We start from the raw sequence: 21,596 nt of genomic DNA, 5'->3' as shown, positions 1-21,596 counted from the left end.
AAAAAAAAAAAAAATTTAATTAGCTAGGCATAGTGGCACACAGTCGTAGTGCCTGCTGCTTGGGAGGCTGAGGCAAGAGCATTGCTTGAGCCCAAGAGTTCAGAAGTTGCAGTGAGCTGTGTTCTTGCCAGTACACTCTAGCCTGGGCAACACTGCAAGACCTTGTCTCCAAAAAAAAAAGTTTTTAATTAAAAAGCTATGCTATTCTTGGTATATCACATCAGGAGATACATGTCAGTATGTCCCATTTTGGGTAATGTTACCTTTGATCATTTAGTTGAAATGCTGCCTTTCCACCTTTCTTCAAACACTTTTTTCACTTGACTTCGAGAATCTCATACTCTTTTTTTCTTCTGGATTTATGAGCCACCTTTTAGTCTCCTTTACTGAATCATCCTCTTCTCTACAACTTCTGAATGGTAAGACATCTCAAGAACAACTTTTTTCTTGACTATGTCCTCAAACTCCAGGAGCTGTCATCTAGCCTGATGGCTTTACATACCAGTTATATACTGATAATTCTCTGTTTGTCTTCAGTCCCAGCTTCTCCCTTGAATTCCAGGCTCATATATACAGCTGCCTAATTAACATCTCCATATTTGATATCTGATACGTTTTGGCTTTGTGTTTGCACCCAAATCTCATCTCAAATTGTAATCCCCACATGTCAAGAGAGAGACCTGGTGGTGGAGGGGGGATCATGGTGGGCAGGAGGCAGGACTAGATTGCACTTCAACTCAGATGGACAGAGCAGCATATGGAGGCTCGCATCATGAATTTTTGCTCCAGAACAACTGCAGTAATAAATCAGAAACCTGTGAGAGGACCCACAGATGCACTGAAGGAAACGGATTGCTCCTGCAGGACCTGGGAGACAACCCAAATACTGTGCTGGTATCCATGACTGACGGACCCTCAGATGGTTCTCATCACTGGACTGTGCAGACAACGCTCAGTACCAGCCCAGAGCCTGGTAGACTTGCTGGGTGACTAGATCTAGAAGAGAGACAACAATCACTACAGCTTGGCTCTCAGGAAGCCACATACATAGGAAAAGGGGGGTATTACTACATACAAGGGAACACTCCATGGGACAAAATAATCTGAACAACAGTCTTTAGCCCTAGACCTTCCCTCTAACAGCCTACCCAAATGAGAAGGAACCAGAAAACCAACTCTGGTAATTTGACAAAACAAGGTTCTTTAACACCCCCAAAAAATCACACTAGCTCACCAGCAATGGACCCAAACCAAGAAGAAATCCCTGATTTACCTGAAAAAGAATCCAGGAGGTTAGTTATTAAGATAATCAGGGAGGCACCAGAGAAAGGCAAAGCCCAATACAAGGAAATCCAAAAAATGATACAAAAAGTGAAGGGATAAGTATTCAAGGAAATAGATAAAGAAAAAACAATCAAAACTTGGGTAAGCAATGGACACACTTATAGAAATGCAAAATGCTCTGGGAAGTCTCAGCAATAGAATTGAACAAGTAGAAGAAAGAAATTTAGAGCTCAAAGACAAGGTCTTCGAATTCACCCGGTCCAACAAAGAGAAAAAAGAAAATATGAACAAGGCCTCCAAGAAGTCTAGGATTATGTTAAATGACCAAACCTAAGAATAATTGGAGTTCCTGAGGAAGAAGAGAAATCTAAAATTTTGGAAAACATATTTGGGGGAATAATCGAGGAAAACTTTCCCAGCCTTGCTAGAGACTTAGGCAGCCAAGTACAAGAAGCACAAAGAACACCTTGGAAATTCATCGCAAAACGATCATCACCTACGCACATTGTCATCATGTAATCTACAGTTAGGATGAAGGAAAGAATCTTAAAAGCTGTGAAACAAAAGCACCAGGTAACCTATAAAGGAGAACCTATCAGATTAACAGCAGATTTCTCAGCAGAAACCCTACAAGTTAGAAGGGATTGGGGCCCTATCTTCAGCCTCCTCAAACAAAACAATTATCAGCCAAGAACTGTGTATCCAGTGAAACAAAGCTTCATATATGAAGGAAAGATGCAGTCTTTTTCAGACAAACAAATGCTGAATTTGCCACTACCAAGCCACCACTACAAGAATGCTAAAAGGAGCTCTAAATCTTGAAACAAATCCTGGAAACACATCAAAACAACCTCTTTAAAGCACAAATTTCACAGGACCTATAAAACAAAAATACAATTTAAAAAATAAAAACAAAACAACTAAGGTATACAGGCAACAAATAGCACTATCAATGGAATAGTACCTCACATTTCAATACTAACATTGAATGTAAATGGCCTAAATGCTCTACTTAAAATATACAGAATTGCAGAATGGATAAGAATTCACCAACCAAACATGTGCTGCCCTCAAGAGACCCACCTAACACATAAGGACTTGAACAAACTTAAGGTAAAAGGGTTGTAAAAGACATTTCATGCAAATGGACATCAAAAGCAAGCAGGAGTAGCTATTCTCATATCAGACAAAACAAACTTTAAAGCAACAGCAGTTAAAAAAGACAAAGAGGGACATTATATAATGATAAAAGGCCTTGTCCAACAGGAAAATATCATAATCCTAAACATACATGTACCTAACACTTGGAGCTTCCAAATTTATAAAACAATTACTAATTAATATGGTTTGGCTATATCCTCCACCCAAATCTCATCTTTAATTATACTCCCATAACTCCCACATGTTGTGGGAGGGACCTGGTGGGAGATAATTTGAATCATGGGGTGGTTCCGCCATATTGTTCTCATGGTAGTGAACAAGTCTCACAAGAGCTGATGATTTTATCAGTGGTTTCCACTTTTGCATCTTCCTTATTGTCTCTTGCTGCTGCCATGTAATAAGTGCCTTTTGCTTCCCACCATGATTCTGAGGCCTCCCCAGCTATGTGGAACTGTCAGTGCCGGTAAACCTCTTTTTCTTCCCAGTCTCGGGTATGTCTTTATCACCACTGTGAAGATGGACTAATACAGTAAATTGGCACCAGTAGTGTGGGGTGCTGCTGAAAAGATACCCAAAAATATGGAAGCAACTTTGGAACTGGGTAACAGGCAGCGGTTGGAACAGTTTGAAGGGCTCAGAAGAAGACAGGAAAATGTGGGGAATTTTGGAACTTCCTAGAAACTTAAATGGCTTTGACCAAAAACCTGATAGCAATATGGACAATAAGGTCCAGGCTGAGGTGGTCTCAGATAAAAATGAGAAACTTGTTGGGAACTGGAGCAAAGGTGACTCTTGTTATGTTTTAGCAAAGAGACTGGCAGCAATTTGCCCCTGCCCTAGAGATTTGTGGAAATTTGAACTTGAGAGAGATGATTTAGGGTATCTGGTGGAAAAATTTCTAAGCGGCAAAGCATTCCAAGAGGTGACCTGGAGGCCGGGCACAGTGGCTTATGCCTGTAATCCCAGCACTTTGGAAGAGGTGACCTGGAGGCTGGGCACAGTGACTTGCTCCTGTAATCCCAGCATTTTGGGGAGGCTGAGACGGGCGGACCACAAGGTCAGGGGTTTGAGACTAGCTTGGCCAATATGGTGGTCTCAGATATGGTGAAACCCTGTCTCTAATAAAAATACAAAGCTGGGCGTGGTGGCATGTGCCTGTAGTCCCAGCTACTTGGGAGGCTGAGGCAGGAGAATCACTTGAACCCAGGAGGCAGAGGTTGCAGTGATCCAAGATCATGCCATTGCAATCCAGCCCGGGTGACAGAGCAAGACTCTGTCTCAAAAAAAAAAAAAGAGGTGACGGGTGCTGTTAAAGGCATTCCACTTTATAAAGGAAGAAGAGCATAAAAGTTTGGAAAATTTGCAGCTTGACAATGTGATAGAAAAGAAAAACCCATTTTTGAGGAGAAATTCAAGCTTGCTGCAGAAATTTGCATAAGTAACGAGAAGCCAAATGTTAATCCCCAAGACAATGGGGAAAATGTCTCCAGGCCATGTCAGAGGTCTTTAAAACAGCCCCTCCCATCCCAGCCCCTCCCCTCCCTTCATCCCAGCCCCTCCCCTTCACAGGCCCAGAGGCCTAGGAGAAAATGGTTTCCTGGCCCAAGCCCAGGGTCCCCATGCTGTGTGCAGCCTAGGGACTTGGTGCCCTGTGTTAGCTGCTCCAGCCATGGCTGAAAGGAGCCAATGTAGAGCTCAAGCCATGACTTCAGAAGTGCAAGCCCCAAGCTTTGGCAGCTTCCACATGGTGTTGAGCCTGCAAGGACAGAAAAGTCAAGAATCGGGGTATGGGAACCTCCACCTAGATTTCAGAAGATGTATGGAAACACCTGAATGCCCACACAGAAGTTTGCTGCAGGGGTGGGGCACTCATAGATAACTTCTGCTAGAGAAGTGCAGAAGAGAAATGTGGGGTCAGAGCTGCCACAGAGTCCCTACTGGGGTACCGCCTAGTGGAGCTGTGAGAAGAGGACCACTGTCCTCCAGACTCCAGAATGGTAGATCCACCGACAGCTCGCACTATTTGCCTGGAAAAGACACAGACACTCAATGCCAGCCCATGAACGCAGCTGGGAGGGAGGCTGTACCCTGCAAAACTACAGAGGTGGAGCTGCTCAAGACCATGGGAACCCACCTCTTGCATCAGCATGACCTGGATGTGAGACCTGGAGTCAAAGGAGATCATTTTGGAGCTTTAAAATTTGACTGCCCTGCTGGATTTCAGACTTGCATTGGCCCCGTAACCCCTTTGTTTTGGTCAGTTTCTCCCATTTGGAATGGCTGTGTTTATCCAATACCTGTACCCCATTGTATCTAGGAAGTAACTAGCTTGCTGTTGATTTTATAGGCTCATAGGTGGAATAGACTTGCCTTGTCTCAGATGAGACTTTGGACTGTGGACTTTTGGGTTAATGCTGAAATGAGATAAGCCTTTGGGGGATTGTTGGGAAGGCATGATTGGTTTTGAAATGTGAGGACATGAGATTTGGAGGGCCTCGGGTGGGATGATATAGTTTGGATCTGTGTCCCCACCCAAATCTCATCCTGAATTGTACTCCCATAATTCCCGTGTGTTGTGGGAGGGGCCCAGTGGGAGATAATTTGAATCATGGGGGCGGTTTCCCCATACTGTTCTTGTGGTAGTGAATAAGTCTCACAAGATCTAATGGTTTTATCAGGGGTTTTCGCTTTTGCATCTTCCTCATTTTCTCTTGCGCCACCATGTAAGAAGTGCCTTTCGCCTCCACCACGATTCTGAGGCCTCCCCAGCCATGAGGATCTGTGCGTCCAATGAAACCTCTTTATCTTCCCAGTCTTGGGTATGTCTTTATCAGCAGCGTGAAAACAGCCTAATACTAATAGACCTAAGAAATAAGATAGACAGCAATACAGTAATAGTGGGGGACTTCAGTACTCCACTGACAGCACTAGACGGGTCATCAAGACAGAAAGTCAAGAAAGAAACAATGGATTTAAACTATACCCTGAAACAAATGGATTTAACAAATATATATGGAACATTCCATCCAATAGCCACAGAATACAGCACATGGAACTTTCTCCAAGATAGAGCATATGGGAGGCCACAAAACGAGCCTCAATAAATTTAAGAAAATTGAAATTATATCAAGCACTCTCGCAGACCACAGTTAAATAAAACAGGAAATCAATTCCAAAAGGAACCTTCAAAACCACACAAATACATGGAAATTCAATAACCTGCTCTTGAATGATCATTGAGTTAAAAATGAAATCAAGATGAAAATTAAATAATTCTTTGAACTGAATGACAATAGTGACACAACCTGTCAAAACCTCTGGACACAGCAAAGGTGATGCTAAGAGGAAAGTTCATAGCCCTAAACGCCTACAGCAAAAAGTCTGAAGAGCACAGACAATCTAAGGTCATACCTCAAGGAACTAGAGAAACAAGAACAAACCCAAACCCAGCAGAAGAAAGGAAATAACCAAGATCAGAGCAGAACTAAATCAAGTTGAAACAAAATAAACTGTACAAAAGATAAATGAGCCCCTACCTCCCACCCGCCATGGCCACACCCTGCATGCTCTGGTGGCCGCTGAGCCTGTGTCCGGGAAGGCCAAACTGACACACCCAGGGGAGGCGATCCTGGCAGTTGGCCTGGCGGGCGGCATTGACATCTGCATCACCTTCCCCACCAATACGTGAAGACGCAGCTGCATCTGGATGAACACTTGCACCTGCCACAGTACCGGGGCACTGGGGACTGCGTGCAGCAGATGGTCCACAGCCATGGTGCCCTGGGCCTATACTGTGGCCTCAGCTCCCACCTCTGCAGCTCCATCCCCAAGGGAGCCGTCAGGTTTGGAATGTTTGCGTTCCTCAGCAACCGCATGCAGGATGCCCAGGGACAGCTGGACAGCACGCACGAGCTGCTCTGTGGCCCAGGAGCCAGCATGGCCAGGGGCCATGGAAGTCGTGTGCCCCACGGAGACCATCAAGGTGAAGTTCAACCACAACCAGACCTCCCCAAACCCCAAGTACACAGGATTCTTCCATGCGGTTAGGGAGATTGTGTGGGAACAAGGGCTGAAGGGAACGTACCAAGACCTCACGGCCACCATGCTGAAGCAGGGCTCGAACCAGGCTATCTGCTTCTTTGTCATGATCTCCCTGTGCAACTGGTACCGAGGGAACAACCTCAACAAGCCCATGAACCTGCTGATCACTGGGGTCTTCAGAGCTATTGTGAGTGCAGCCAGTGTCTTTGGAAACACTCCTCTGGACGTGATTAAGACCCAGATGCAGGGCCTGGAGGTGCACAAATACTGGAACACATGGGACTGTGGCTTGCAGATCCTGAGGAAGGAGGGCTCAAGGCATTCTACAAGGGCACTGTTCCTGCCTGGGCTGGGTTGTCCTGAATGTGGCCATAGTGTTTATCATCTATGATGAGGTGGTAAAACTGCTCAACAAAGTGTGGAAGACATACTAAGCCTAGAGGCCCTCAAAGGAACCACCCCAGGCACCTCCAGAGTGCCCCACCACCCTTGTCTCACATGATTTCAGTGCAGTAGTGCCAAAAGGCCCCTTGCCATGTCCCTCAAGCTCTGTGGCCTGGTCTCTGCATTGTGGCTGTCAAATCCATGTGTTCCATAGTGCTGTGTCCTCCCTGTGGTCTCTGTGTGACACCACCACTGTGTCCCAATGTCTGGCCCAGCCATGGCTGGGTGTGCATCTGGCCTGTGACCCTGTGCCCACTTGTCCATGTGCTTACTGTGAGCCCTGTGCCTGTGTTTCATGTTCTGTGTCATGTGACCATGTGGCCTAGGTCCTCAGCCCTATATCACTGGCCTGGTCCCAGTCCACTGCCTTTCACCCTGCCCCAGCATACCACAACTGCCTCCAGGCCTCGACCCGGCTTCACCACATTCCAGGGGCTGCAGCCCCCGACTTCTCCCACTATTGGCCTTAACTGGCCCTTGGGGCCTCCCTCAGCCCAGGACAGGGTGGCATCCACCACTCTCAGGACCACCCTGCCAAGGCAGAATAAACCAGATTGTGTTGCAAAAAAATAAATAAATGAAACAAAAAGCTGGTTGTTTGAAAAGATAAATAAAATTGATAGACCATTAGCAAGAAGAGAGAAAATCCAAATAAGTTCAGTAAGAAACAAAACGGGAGATATTACAGCTGACACCACAGAAATACAAAAGATCATTCAAGGCTACTATGAACACCTTTACATACATAAACTAGAAAACCTAGAAGAGATGGATAAATTCCTGGTTAGATACAACCCTCCAAGCTTAAATCAGGAAGAATTAGGTACCCTGAACAGACCAGTAACAAGCAGCAAGATTAAAATGGTAATTTAAAAATTACCAGCCAAAAAAAGTCCACGACCAGACGGATTCACAGCAGAATTCTACCAGATGTTCAGAATTGGTGTGAATCCTATTGACACTACTCCACAAGATGGAAGAGGGAACCCTCCCTAATTCATTCTGTGAAGCCAAAATCATCCTAATACCAAAACCAGGAAAGGATATAACTAAAAAAGAAAACTACAGACCAACCAGTATCCCTGATGAACATAAATGCTAAAATTCTTAACAAAGCACTAGCTAACCAAATCCAACAACATATCAAAAAGATAGTCCACCATGATCAAGTAGGTTTCATAACAGTAATGCAGGGATGGTTTAACATATGTGAGTCAATAAATGTGATACGCCACATAAACAGAATTAACAAAAATCACATGATCATCTCAATAGATGCAGGAAAAGCATTTGACAAATCTAGTATCTTTTTATGATTAAAACTCCCAGCAAAATTGGCATACAAGAGATGTATGTAATAAAAGCCATCTATGACAAGCCCACAGCCAACATAATACTGAATAGGGAAAAGTTGAAAACATTCCCGCTGAGAACTGAAACAAGAAAAGGATGCCCACTCTCACCACTTCTCTTCAACATAGCAATGGAAGTCCTAGGCAGAGCAATCAGACAAGAGAAAGCAATAAAGGGCATCCATATCAGTAAAGAGGAAGTCAGACTGTCACTGTTTACTGACTATAGGATCGTTTACCTCAAAAACCCTAAAGACTCCTCCAGAAAGCTCCTACAACTGATAAAAGAATTCAGCAAAGTTTCCAGGTACAAAATTAATGTACACAAATCAGTAGCTCTTCTGTACACCAACAGCGACCAAGTTGAGAATCAAATCAAGTACTCAACCCCTTTTACAATAGCTGCAAAATAAAATAAAATACTTAGGAATATACCTAACAAGGAGGTGAAAGACCTCTACAAGGAAAACTACAAAGCACTGCTGAAAGAAAGCATTGACGACACAAATGGAAACACATCCCATGCTGATGGATGGGTAGAGTCAATATTGTGAAAATGACCATACTGCCAAAAGCAATCTACAAATACACAATGCAATTCCCATCAAAATACCACCATCATTCTTCACAGAATTAGAAAAAACAATTCTAAAATTCATATGGAACCAAAAAAGAGCCCACATATCCAAGCAAGACTAAGCAAAAATAACAAATCTGGAGGCATTACATTACCTAATTTCAAACTATACTATAAGGCCATAGTCACCAAAACAGCATGGTACTGGTATAAAAATAGGGACATAGACCAATGGAACAGAATAGGGAACCCAGAAATAAATCCAAATACTTAGAGCCAACTGATCTTTGACAAAGCAAACAAAAACATAAAATGGGGAAAGGACACCCTTTTCAACATATGGTGCTGGGATAATTGGCTAGCCACATGTAGGAGAATGAAACCAGATCCTCATCTCTCACCTTATACAAAAATCAACTCAAAATGGATTAAGGACTTAAATCTAAGACCTGAAACTATGAAAATTTTAGAAGATAACATTCGAAAACCCCTTCTAGACATTGGCTTAGGCAGGAAGTTCATGACTAAGAACCAAAAGCCAATGCAATAAAAACAAAGATAAATTGCTGGGACTTCTTAAACTAACAAGCTTTTGCATGGCAAAAGGAACAGTCAGCAGAGTAAACAGACAACCCACAGAGTGGGAAAAAATCTTCACAATCTGTACATCTGACAGAGGACTAATATCCAAAATCCACAGTGAACTCAAATCAAAAAGAAAAAAGCAAACAATACCATCAAAAAGTGGGCTAAGGACATAAATACACAATTCTCAAAAGAAGATATACAAATAGGCAACAAATACATGAAAAAATGTTCAACATCACTAATGATCAGGGAAATGCAAATCAAAACTACAATGCGATACCACCTTACTCCTGCAAGAATGGGCATAATCAAAAAATAGTAGATGTTGGCATGGATGCAGTGAACAGGGAACACTTCTACACTGCTGGTGGGAATGTAAACTAGTACAACCACTATGGAAAACAGTGTGGAGATTCCTTAAAGAACTATAAGTAGAACTACCATTTAATGCAGCAATCCCACTACTGGATATCTACCCAGAGGAATAGAAGTCATTATACAAGAAAGATACTGGCACACACATGTTTATAGCAACCCAGTTCAAAGTTGCAAAAACGTGGAACCAACCCAAATGCCCATCAATCAATGAGCGAATAAAGAAACTGTGATATAGGGCCGGGCGCCGTGGCTCACGCCTGTAATCCCAGCACTTGGGAGGCCGAGGCAGGTGGATCACGAGGTCAGGAGATCAAGACCATCCTGGCTAATATGGTGAAACCCCATCTGTACTAAAAATACAAAAAATTAGCCAGGCATGGTGGCACACACCTGTAGTCCCAGCTACTTGGGAGGCCGAGGCAGGAGAATCGCTTGAACCCAGGAGGTGGAGGTTGCCATGAGCCAAGATCACGCCACTGCACTCCAGCCTGGTGTCAGAGCAAGACTCTATCTAAAAAAAAAGAAAAGAAAAGAAACTGTGAGAGATATATATATACACACGATGGAATACTACTCAGCCATAAAATGGAATTAATGGCATTTGCAGAGACCTGGATGAGATTGGAGACTATTACTCTGAGTGGAGTAACTCAGGAATGGAAAACTAGACATCATTTCTCACTTATAAGTGGGAGCTAAGCTATGAGGATGCAAAGGCATAAGAATAACACAATGGACTTTGGAGACTCAGGGGTAAAGGGTGGGAAGAGGATGAGGGATAAAAGATTGTACAAATACAGTGCAGCGTATACTGCTTGGGTAATGGTTGCACCAAAACATTGTAAATCACCACTAAAGAACTTACTTATGTAACCAAACACCACCTGTTCCCCAATAGCCTATAGAAATTTAAAAAAAAAAAAATTATTAAACATGTCTCAGAGAGCTACCCCATAGTCAAATTGTCAGAAGCCAAGAACAAAGAGAAAACCTTGAAAACAGCAAGAGAAAAATGATTCATCATATAAATGAGATACTCAACATGACTACTGGCTTACTTATGATCAGAAACAAGGCCAGAAGGCAGTGGGATGACATTCAAAGTACTAAAAGAAAACAAAAAACAAGAACAACAAAGAACACCAGTCAACAGAGAATTTTATATCCAACATATTCTCTCTCAAAGTACAGGTGAAAAAAGACAAATGCAGGTAAAGACTGAAAGCATGTATTGCTAGCAGACTTTCCTAATACTAAAGTTCTTTAGGCTGAAAAGTGACACCAGATTGTAGCTTGAATGCACACAAAGAAATAATGAGCACTGATTTAAGGTCATCACATAGGTAAATAAAAGATAATATACATGTTTACACTTTTATTTTAACTGATTAAAGATAACTGCATAAAGCCATTTAAAAAAAGAGAAAGATCTGGTAGGAAGTAATTAGATCATGGGGGCAGTTCCCCCATGCTGGTCTCGTGATAGTGAGTTCTCACAAGATCTGATGGTTTTATAAGGGGCTCTTCCCCCTTCACTCGCCACTCTCTCTCTCACCTACCGTAAGACATGCTTCTTCCCCTTCCACCATGATTGTAAGTTACTTGAGACCTCCCCAGCCCTGCAGAACTGTGAGTCAATTACGGAACTGTGAGTCAATTAAACCTCTTTATAAATTAACAAGTCTCAGGTATGTCTTTATAGCAGTGTGAAAATGGATTAATACCATATCTAACAGGTATCTCATAAGAAACATGTTTAAAAACTGAACTGTTGGTTCTCTTCCCCAATGTTTAACATCCCAGTAAATGGCATCATTTTCCTCCAAATAGCTTAAGCAAATAATATTGGATCATCTATGATGCCTCTCTTTCTTTTAAAAAAAATTTTTTTTAATACAAACAGGGTCTCACTGTCACCCAGGCTGTAATGCAGTGGTGTGATCACAGCTCGCTGCAGCCTTGAACTCCTGGGCTCAAGTGATCCTCCCACCTCAGCCTTCTGAGTACCTGGGAACACAGGTGCATGCCATCACTTCTGGCTAATTAAAAAAAAAAAATTTCTAGAGACAGGATCTCGCTATGTTGCCCGAGCTGGTCTTGAACTCCTGGCCTCAAGTGATCCTCCTGTCTCCCAGGGTACTGGTATTACAGATGTGAGCCACCATGCCCAGCCCTCCTCTATTTCATTGGATATGATTTTATACTTTTGTGTTTTGTCTTTGCTAATTTTCTTTCACTGACATCCAGTCATGTCAGCTCTTTCTTCCAGTGTATTCTGAATCTAACTAATTCTCATCTTCTCCAATAATATTACTCTCTTCAAAGATTTCAGTTCATCACTATCTTTTGTCTTTTTTGTTTGTGTTTATTTTATATTGATATAAGAGGGTGCTGGATTCATTTCCAACACCCCCAGAAGACTCACTTATTCTCCCTTTTGGTTGAAACCCCACCTGCCCAACCCCTCAAACTATCACTACAGATTAGTTTTTCTGTTTTCAGACTTCATATAAAGATAATTATAAAATACATACTCTGGCTTCTTTTGTCTAACATTATTTCTGTGAGATTCATATTGCTGCATACAATAATTGTTCTTTTTAATTTCTCTGTAATATTCCCGTTTATGAATATACCACATTTTAAAAATCTGTTGGACCTTTGGTTGTTTCTAGTTTTGCCTCTTATGAAAAATGCAATGGTGAATATTCTAGCACATGGCTTTTGGTGGTCATATCACTCACTTCTCTTGGGTATATACTGAGATGTGGAATTGTTGGGTCATAGGATATACAGCTAAGCAATTTGTCAAAATGATTTACGTTCCCACCAGCAATGTTGAATTCTAGTTGCTTCACATCCTCACCAATATTGTCAGTCCTTTAAATTTTAGTAGTTTTGGTGGGATATAGTGTCCCATAGTTTTAATTTACATTTCTGTATTACTAATAGTATTCAACAACTTTTTGTATGCTTATTTGCCATTATACTCATTTTTGTGAAGTGCTTCATCAAGTCTTATCCATTTTTTAAATTGCCCAGTCCTCATTATTGATTTTTGGGCATTCTTTATATATTCTGGATATTATTTTTCTTATGTATGTGTTTTGTGTATCTTTTCCCACTTCCTGGATTTTTTTCATTTTCTTAATATTGTCCTTTGATTAAGAGAAATATTTTGTTTTAATGAGGTCATATATATCAATCTTCAGTCTTTGATAATTAATGCTTTTTGTGTCCTGTTTTAATAAATCTTTGTCTGCCCCCATAGTTTTGAAGGTATTCTCATTTGTCTTCTTCTAGAAATTAGATGTTTTAGCCTTCACATTAATGTTCGTATCTGGTGTGAAACAGAATTCAAGTTTAATTTTTTTCCATATGGATACCTATTTGACTCACCACAATTTTATAGAAAAGACTATTTTTTCTCTCCACAGAATTGCAAGGGCACATTTATCATAAATCAGATGACTATATATGTGTAGTTAATTTTGGAACTCTCTATTTTGCTCTGTTGATTCATTCATCTACCCTTGCACCAATAATATATGTCTTTTTTTTTTTTTTAAGACAGTCCTGTTCTGTCACGTACACTAGAGTGCAGTGACACCATCATGGCTCGATGCAGCCGTAACCTCCAGGGCTTAAGTAATCCTCCCACCTCAGCATCCAGAGTCACTGGGACTACAGGTGTGCGCCACCATGCCCAGCTAATTTTTTAAAAAAATTTTGTAGAGACTGGGTCATGCTATGTTGCAAGGCTGGTCTCAAACTCCTGGCCTCAAGCAGTCCTCCTGCCTCAGTCTCCCAGAGTGCTGGGGTTATAGGCATGAGACACCAAGCCCAACCAATAATATATGTGTAAATTACTGTAACTTTATAATGAATCTTGCAATTTGATGATTCACATTCTCCAGCTTTGCTGTTATTCATGAAGATTGACTTTGCATTTCCTATTAAAATTTAGAATTAAATTGTCAATTTGTATACATACACCACACATTTTTTAGAAACTGCTGAGATTTTGATTGGAATTGCATTGACTCTAGATCAGTTTGATGAGAGTTGACACCTAACAGTGGTAATGCTTTCAATCTATGAATGTAACATCCCTTCATGGCCATGTGGTATCTAGATCTTCTTTAATTTCTCCTATCAATGTTTTATAGTTTTCAGTGCAGATGTCTTGCCCATCTTTCACTGAATACTTGATGTTCAAATAACATCAAGTATTTTGTGGATTTTTAAATAATTTTCAAATTGTTGCTATTTAGAGAAATACATTAGATTTTTACATATTAGATTTGTATCTAGTGACCTTTCCAAATTCATTTTTTTATTTTAATAGATTTGTAGACTTGTAGGGAGGAATATTTACATAAACAATCATGTTGTGTACAAGTAACACTTCTTCCCTTACAATCTATATTTATATATTTTATTTCTTTTCGTTTCCTTATTGCATTGACCTCCAATACAATGTCGAATAGAAGTGGTGATAGTAGTTATTTTGTTTTATCCCATAGTTCAATAAGAAGTGTTCAGTATTTCACCATTAAGAATGCTATTGGTTATAGTTTTTTTATAGATTGCTTTATCTAGACTAAGGAAATTCTCTTTTATTCCTAGTTTATTGATAATTTTTATCATGAATGGGTGTTGAATTTTGTCAAATGCTTTTTCTTCATCTATTGAGATGATATATGGGCTTTCTCTTTCATTTAGTGAATGTATGTGTTCAGCTGATTGTATTTTCCATTGTTAAACAACCTTTGTATTTCTGGAATAAATCCCACTTAGTTATGATATATTATCCTACATGTTATGATATGATATATATATAGGATTATATATCTGATATACATATATAGAGAGAGCTAGATTTAATTTACAAATACTTGGTTAAAGATTTTGCATCTATGTTCATGAGGGATATTAGTCTAGTTTTTTTTTTTTTTTTTCTTGTAACATCTTTGTCATGTTTTGGTATGGGGGTTATGCTGGCCTTATAAAATGAAATGGGAAGTGTTCCCTCTTCTATTTTTCAAAAGAGACTTTGCAAGATTTGTTATTATTTCTTCTTTAAATATTTGCCAGAATTCACCAGTGAAGCCATTTAGGCCTGGGATTTTCTTTGTGGAAAGATTTTTAATTGCAGTTGCAATTTTTTAATTATATATGAGGCTTTTCATATTCTGTTTTTACTTGTGTCAGTGGTATTTTTTGCTTTATTTTGTTTTTTAAGAGATGAGGTATCCACTCTATAATCCAGGCTCAAGTGCAGTGGTGCAATATAGCTCACTGCAACCTCGAACTGGGCTCAAGTGATCCTCTCGAGTAACCATTTGTTTTTGTAGAGATGGGGTCTCACAGTGTTGCCCAGGCTGGTCTTGCGTGGCGTTTTATCTCAATTTTCGTATTTATTGGCATAAAGTTATTTATACTATCCTGTTCTCTTACCAATGTCTGATGGATCTATGATGAAACTGTCTCTGCATATTCTATATTTATTAGGTATATGTATCAGGTAGATTGGTTGGTTAATTGGTTATTCATGTTATTAGTTTTCTTTTGGTTAGTGTTTATAGAGTATATTATTTTCATCTGTTTGCTTTTATCTTCCTGCGTTTTTATATTTTGAGTGTCTTTGTATCTCGGGGCCCTCTTATAAACAAATAAAACTAGTTCTGAGGTTTCTTTTTTTGGTCTGGTTTGTTCATTTATTCCTACCGATTGTTTTACTTAATCCACCTTTATTTAATATAATTATTTATTTGGGTTTAAGTCAACATTTTGCATTTTGCTTTTTTGTTTTCTATTTGTCCAAGTTCTTCCTTATTTCTTTATTCCTCTGTTCTTGCCTTCTTTTGGATTAATCAAGCATGTTTTATTATTCTACTTCTCTCCCCTTAGCTTTTTAGTAATACATTCTTATCACTGATAATTCTTTAATTAATTGCCCTATGCAAATATGCATATTGGACTTATTAAAATCTACCTTAAGTGCTCTAAACACTCCCAAATAATGCAAAATTCATACCAAAATTTGGCTCCATTTACTCTTCACTTTCATCCTCTGTGCTATTGCTGTCATATAACTTATTAATACATATGTTATAAATGGCACAAGCCATTTTTATTGTTTTAAATAATCAGTATCCTTTTGTATCAACTTAAATGTTTACCCTTTCTTATGTTCTTTATCCTTCCTGTAGTTTCATGTTTCCATCTGGAATTACTTTCCTTCAGCCTGAAGAACTTCCTTTTCATTTTCCCTAGTTAGGTCTGCTGGTGAGATTCTCTCAGCTTTGATTATCTGAAAAATCTCGTTATTTTACCTTTATTTCTGAAGGATATTTTCACTGGGTGTATAATTCTATCTTTGGTAGTCTGTTTCTTTTAGCCCTTTAAAGATACTATTCTACTGCTTCTTGCTTACACAGTTTTATTGAAGAGACAGCTATCACTCTTATTGTTGCTCCTGTAATGCTGTTTTTCTCTCTGACTGCTTTTTAAAATGTATCTTTGTATTTCCTCCCTGTCTTTTATTTCATCTGTATTTCATCTTTTGTATTTTCAGCAGTTTGACAATTATGTGTTTTGGCATAGTTTTCTTTGCATTTTTCCTACTATGGATTGCTGAATCCATAAGCATACTGAATCTGTGGGTTGATGTCTTTCATTAGTTAGAGATAAAGTCTCTGCTGCTATCTTTTCATGTATTGCTTTTTCTTCATTCTATCTGTCTTCTCCCTCTGGGGTTGCAGCCACTCATATTTTGGACCTATTGACTGTGTCTACTTATCTCTAATGCTCTAAAATGTTTTTTCATATTTTCTCACTGTACTTTATTTTGGATGTTTTCTATTTTTTCATCAAGTTTATCAATCCTTTCTGTTGGCTCTTGTCTGCCCTTAAATCTATGCAATGAGTTCTTCCTAATACTGTATTTTTCAGTTATAATATGTCCATTTAATTTTTCTATAGATATTTCTGTGGGTACTATCTTATATTTTGTTCATCTTTTTACATTTTAACATCTTAATTATGATTTTTTTAAAAATCTGTGTGTTTGTTCCATTATTTGGATAATATATGGGTCTCTTTCTATTGCCTATATTTTCTCTTGATTACTCATCACACTGTTTTGACTCTGTTGTGTCTAATAATTTTTGTAGTATGCCAAACATTTTATATTAAAAGAACTGTTGAGGCTCCAACTGGTATCTTCCATGAGAAAGAATTCTTCCTTTCCTCTGGTAGACTCTAATAGGATAGGACCTGATCACCTCAATCTAATTATGGATTGAGTTAGACTACGTCTGGATTGTGCCTATGGTTTATCCTTGTTTTTTGGACATGGATTGAGAACCTAATTTATATCTTCTTAGCCCTGAAACACTGCAGGAGATTGTCCTACCCTTGAGAGGTCTGGGGCTTAGTTTTATTACCTTTTACCCCTTATAGTTTTAAAATATCTTTAAGAGGAGATCAGCCATGTGTTTGGGGTATACCACCTACTTCTAGTGGAACCTTGTCTCCTAAAACCACAAGATTATAGGAGGTTTTATTCTGCCTTTTAAAAGCTTTAAAGTTCCAGTGTGCTGACCCAAAATTCAGCAAATACCCAGTGAGAAAAACTGGCCACATGAAGGGGCTCCTTAAGTTTCCAGTTTGTCACAGCAGCTCTCATTTCTCTTTCTTCCAGTGGAGCCCCTCACCACATGCCAAGCCTGATCCTTAGTTTATGCCAAAATTAGCAGATGCCCTCAGGAAAGAAAACAGTATCAGCTACCTCAGAGGCCATCCCCTGGAATTCCAGTTCATCTAATCCTCATGACAGCTCTGTGCTGTCTTTAAATAATTACTCTGACTTTTTCTAGTTGTTACGTCGTTAACATTGTACTACCACAACTATCACTTCCTACCTGGAGGCCTAGGAAGTATTATCTTCTACCTGCCCTATATAATAGTTTATTAACTGGTCTTCCTAATTCTACTCTTGTCCCTCTCACAAAGCAGTCGGAGTGGTCCATTTAAGTATATCTTGTCCCTCCCCTGCTCAAAACCTTCCAGTGGCTTCCCTTTATATTTAGAATAAGTTCAGTTCATTTTCACAGGCTACAGTCCTACACAATTTTACTGCTACTCACTCTTTAACCTAATTTCTCTCTACCCTCCCCTTTGCTCACTCAATTACAGCTCTACTGACCTCCTTTCCATTTCTCAAACACACTAACATGTTCCTGTCTCATAATCTTTGCACTTGTTATACCCTCTCACATCTTCATAAGGCATTGTGCCTTTACCTCTTTCGGGAGCTCTGTGTAAATGTCATCTTCTCAAAGAGGACTTCCCTTAAAATTCTGTTTCCTTACCCTGCGTTAGTTTTAATCACAACACTTAGCACTACCTGACATTTTACTGTATATTGTGCTATTTTTTTAATTTTCTGTCTCTCTCACTAGGAGGTAAGCTCCATGAGAGTGGAAGTCTGGTTTGTTCACTGTTCTATCCCCAGGGCTTAGCACAGTGTATAACTTACAGTAAGTGCTCACTATTTGTAGGATGAATTAGATATCTCTTACCTCAAAAAATTCTCAGTTTAAGGAAAAAATGAATAACTGGAGTAAAATTAAGAAGTACTGTAACATAGATGTCTACAGAATGCTTTGGGAGTAAAGAGAGGGCACTGACTTAGTTGGGACATGGTGAGAGAAGGCCTCAATAAGGAGGTGGCCCTGGATCGAGTGCTGAAAATTTAGTATTGACATGTGTCTGATAAAAAATAATAGCTCAACATATAGGGCTACTAGAACATGGGGTGGGATGATAGGAAATGACATTAGTCATAATGGGAGAGCAAGATGGGCAGAGTCAGAAAAGTCCTTAGAAATCAGGATAAAGAATTTAGACCTTACCTTAAAGGTAATGAGGAATAAAGGTTTTTAAGAGCAAAGGATTTTAAGGAGAGATGCTATCAGATTTATATTTCCACATGTTCCTCTACTCCTCACTGCAATAGTCAAACTAAAACTTCAAGTAGATTGATGTAGAAAATCCCTGGCATAGTTATCAGGGCTCAATTTCAAAACAGTTCTTATCCTCAACTCACTATGTAACTTGGGGAGGGCATTGTGTCCTGTTCTGAGCCTTAGACCTTCATTCTTAGCAGGAGAGAATTATAGGTTTCTAAGAGCCTTTTCAACTGTGAGCCTATGATTCTGTTAATATTTATATACTTCAGCTTTGACTTAGGTCACAATACTTGTCTAAGATGCCTTAGGAAGAAAAATTTAATATATTTTTGCATCTGCCAGAAATAATTTAAAACCTCCAATTCCAGCCAATCTAAATGCAGTTTTCTTCAGAGATTTCCTAAACGTTTAGGTCAAATGCCAGGAAACCAGCTTCTTGGAACAAAACTACCTAAGCAGAAGTGGCAAGTCCTTTTTTCCTTCTGGCTGGGATGAGAATGCATGGGGGAGGGAGGGTGATAGAATGAGTCTTTTTCTTGCAGTTGTGATTCCAAAGAATCCCTATCCTGCCTCGGATGTGAATACTGAGAAGCCCAGCATCCACAGCAGCACCAAAACTGTCTTGGAACATCAACCAGGGCAGAGGGGGCGTAAACCAGGAAAGAAGCGGGGCCGGACACCCAAGACCCTAATTTCCCATCCCATCTCTGCCCCATCCAAGACAGCTGAACCTTTGAAATTCCCAAAGAAGAGAGGTCCCAAACCTGGCAGCAAGGTAGGTAAAATGTGGATTTCCCAGAAAGGGATAGGGGATTATAAAGGGGTCATTCGGCCAGGCGCGGTGGCTCATACCTGTAATCCCAGCACTTTGGGAGGCCGAGGCGGGTGGATCACAAGGTCAGGAGATTGAAACCATCCTGGCTAACAGGGTGAAACCCCATCTCTACTAAAAATACAAAAAATTATCCAGGCGTGGTGGCGGGCGCCTGTAGTTCCAGCTACTCTGGAGGCTGAGGTAGGAGAATGGCGTGAACCTGGCAGGGAGAGCTTGCAGTGAGCGGAGATCACACTACTCTACTCCAGACTGGGCAACAGAATAAGACTCCATCTCAAAAAAATAAGGCGGGTGGGGGGAGGGGGGCGGGGGCGGTCATTCATCCATACCCATCTCTCTTGGAAAGGGGCATATCTGGCCCTCTTCTCTATCTTGTATATGCTTGTAAGAGGAATTTCCTAGATCATCATCCCTACTTGCTACTTACCTGAGAGTTGGTAACGTTAAAGATAGGATTGTGGAGGATAGGAAACAAATTTTAACTTTGAAAGTTACTCATATTTGAGGAGATTCTGGTCTAGTGTACATGGAAGAAACTGCTCTTTGTTAACCTTTCCAAAGTAGATGTCCATCATGTGGACAGAAAGCACAAATTAACTCTGTAAATGTGTTTTTTTTTTCTTTTAATCAGCTTTTTCAGGTTGAATGTATTTTCTGCTATCTGTACCTCTTCAAAAAAAATTGAATACCCACTAACTATCAGACTCTGTATTAAATGCCAATACATACATATCCCATGATTTTCACAAAACCCTAAGCGATAAATAGTGTTAATGTTATTTTATAGTAAATTGAGACTTACAGATGTAAAATGATTTTTCTAAGATCACATGGCTAGTAAATGGCAAAACCTACAGAGATTGGTCCTTAGATCTACTTCCAAGGTCACTGGTTCCCTAGCATATATTCACTCTTTCCCACATTTCCTGGGGGACACAACACTTCTAGTATTCTAGTATTGGAAAAGACAGCTGAGTCAGCTTCACTGAGCACTGTTACTGAAAATACTACCTCTTAGTCATGGCCTGTTTTTCATGGGTATCTTCCCTAAGGAAGGCATTGATATGAAGAAAAAAAAAAAAAAAAAAAAAAAAGACTTCTGTCAGCAGCTTCTCTAGGGCCCCTTTTAGCATCACCACCTCCACTCATTTCTTAACTGTCAGGAGATTTCTCTGATTCTCCTCCCTGAGTTCCAGTATACAGATGATACCCAGTTCTCCCTGGGCATTCCATCTCAATCTCATTAATTCCTCCCTAGGGCTAGTTTGTTTGTCTGTTGGTTTGTTTTGCTTGTTTATTAGCTTCCACTGACTTCAGTCCTTGTAGAATATAAGCTCCTCAAGGTCAAGAACCTAATCTTTTTCTTTTTTTCCCCTCCTGTGGTGCCTTATATCATAGTCAGCCTTTTGGGAAATATTCAGAATATGCAAGATGGGTAGGAGGGTAGGTGGGTGGGTGCGTGGATGGATGGATGGATGGATGGATGGATGATTTTAGTGATGTTACTAATCTCAGTTGTCTCTTATTTTTGGTTTCGAATTCTCAATATCACCTCCTGATCTTCCTGTGTAACACATAATGCTCCTCTTGATCTGTTACCACTAACCCAGGTCCTAATTCATTTTTGCCTTCATTACCCACCTCTCATTCTCATGTTGTAGAGGAGAGGCTGAAGGCCCTAAGGATGCAAAGGCCAGAGAAGCCATGCTTTTGATGATGGCTTTTGATGATGACATCTTGAGGACAGTCAGAAGAGGGAGAAAACTTATCTGGGGGGCTCCAAAGATATAACCAGAACCAATAAATGGAAACTCAAGCAGAGAAGCTTTATCTCAACATAAAAGGAACAGTTAAATCTATCCCCAAATGGAAGTAATGAGCCCCTATAACTAGAGGTATTTCATCAGGGACTGGATGACTCTGTAGGAGGGATCTTTTAGGGAGAGGGAATTAGAAGT

The 21,596-nt window shown here is 40.1% G+C and overlaps 1 protein-coding gene across 4 annotated transcripts in view; it reads left to right on the top strand.

Moving 5' to 3' along the window:
• Positions 1-21,596, top strand: part of SCMH1 (sex comb on midleg homolog 1 (Drosophila)) — a 177,971-nt gene that overhangs the window by 105,955 nt on the left and 50,420 nt on the right. For all 4 annotated transcript variants that reach the window (XM_012001714.1, XM_012001712.1, XM_012001711.1 and 1 more), the window contains one exon: positions 19,346-19,578. In XM_012001714.1, the coding sequence (XP_011857104.1) occupies positions 19,346-19,578 (233 nt within the window). The remainder of the gene's footprint in view (positions 1-19,345; positions 19,579-21,596) is intronic.

Source organism: Mandrillus leucophaeus, unplaced genomic scaffold, assembly GCF_000951045.1.
Source record: "Mandrillus leucophaeus isolate KB7577 unplaced genomic scaffold, Mleu.le_1.0 Scaffold67, whole genome shotgun sequence".
In the NCBI taxonomy this organism is placed as follows: domain Eukaryota; kingdom Metazoa; phylum Chordata; class Mammalia; order Primates; family Cercopithecidae; genus Mandrillus; species Mandrillus leucophaeus.
This window is presented reverse-complemented; position numbering and strand designations above follow the sequence as displayed.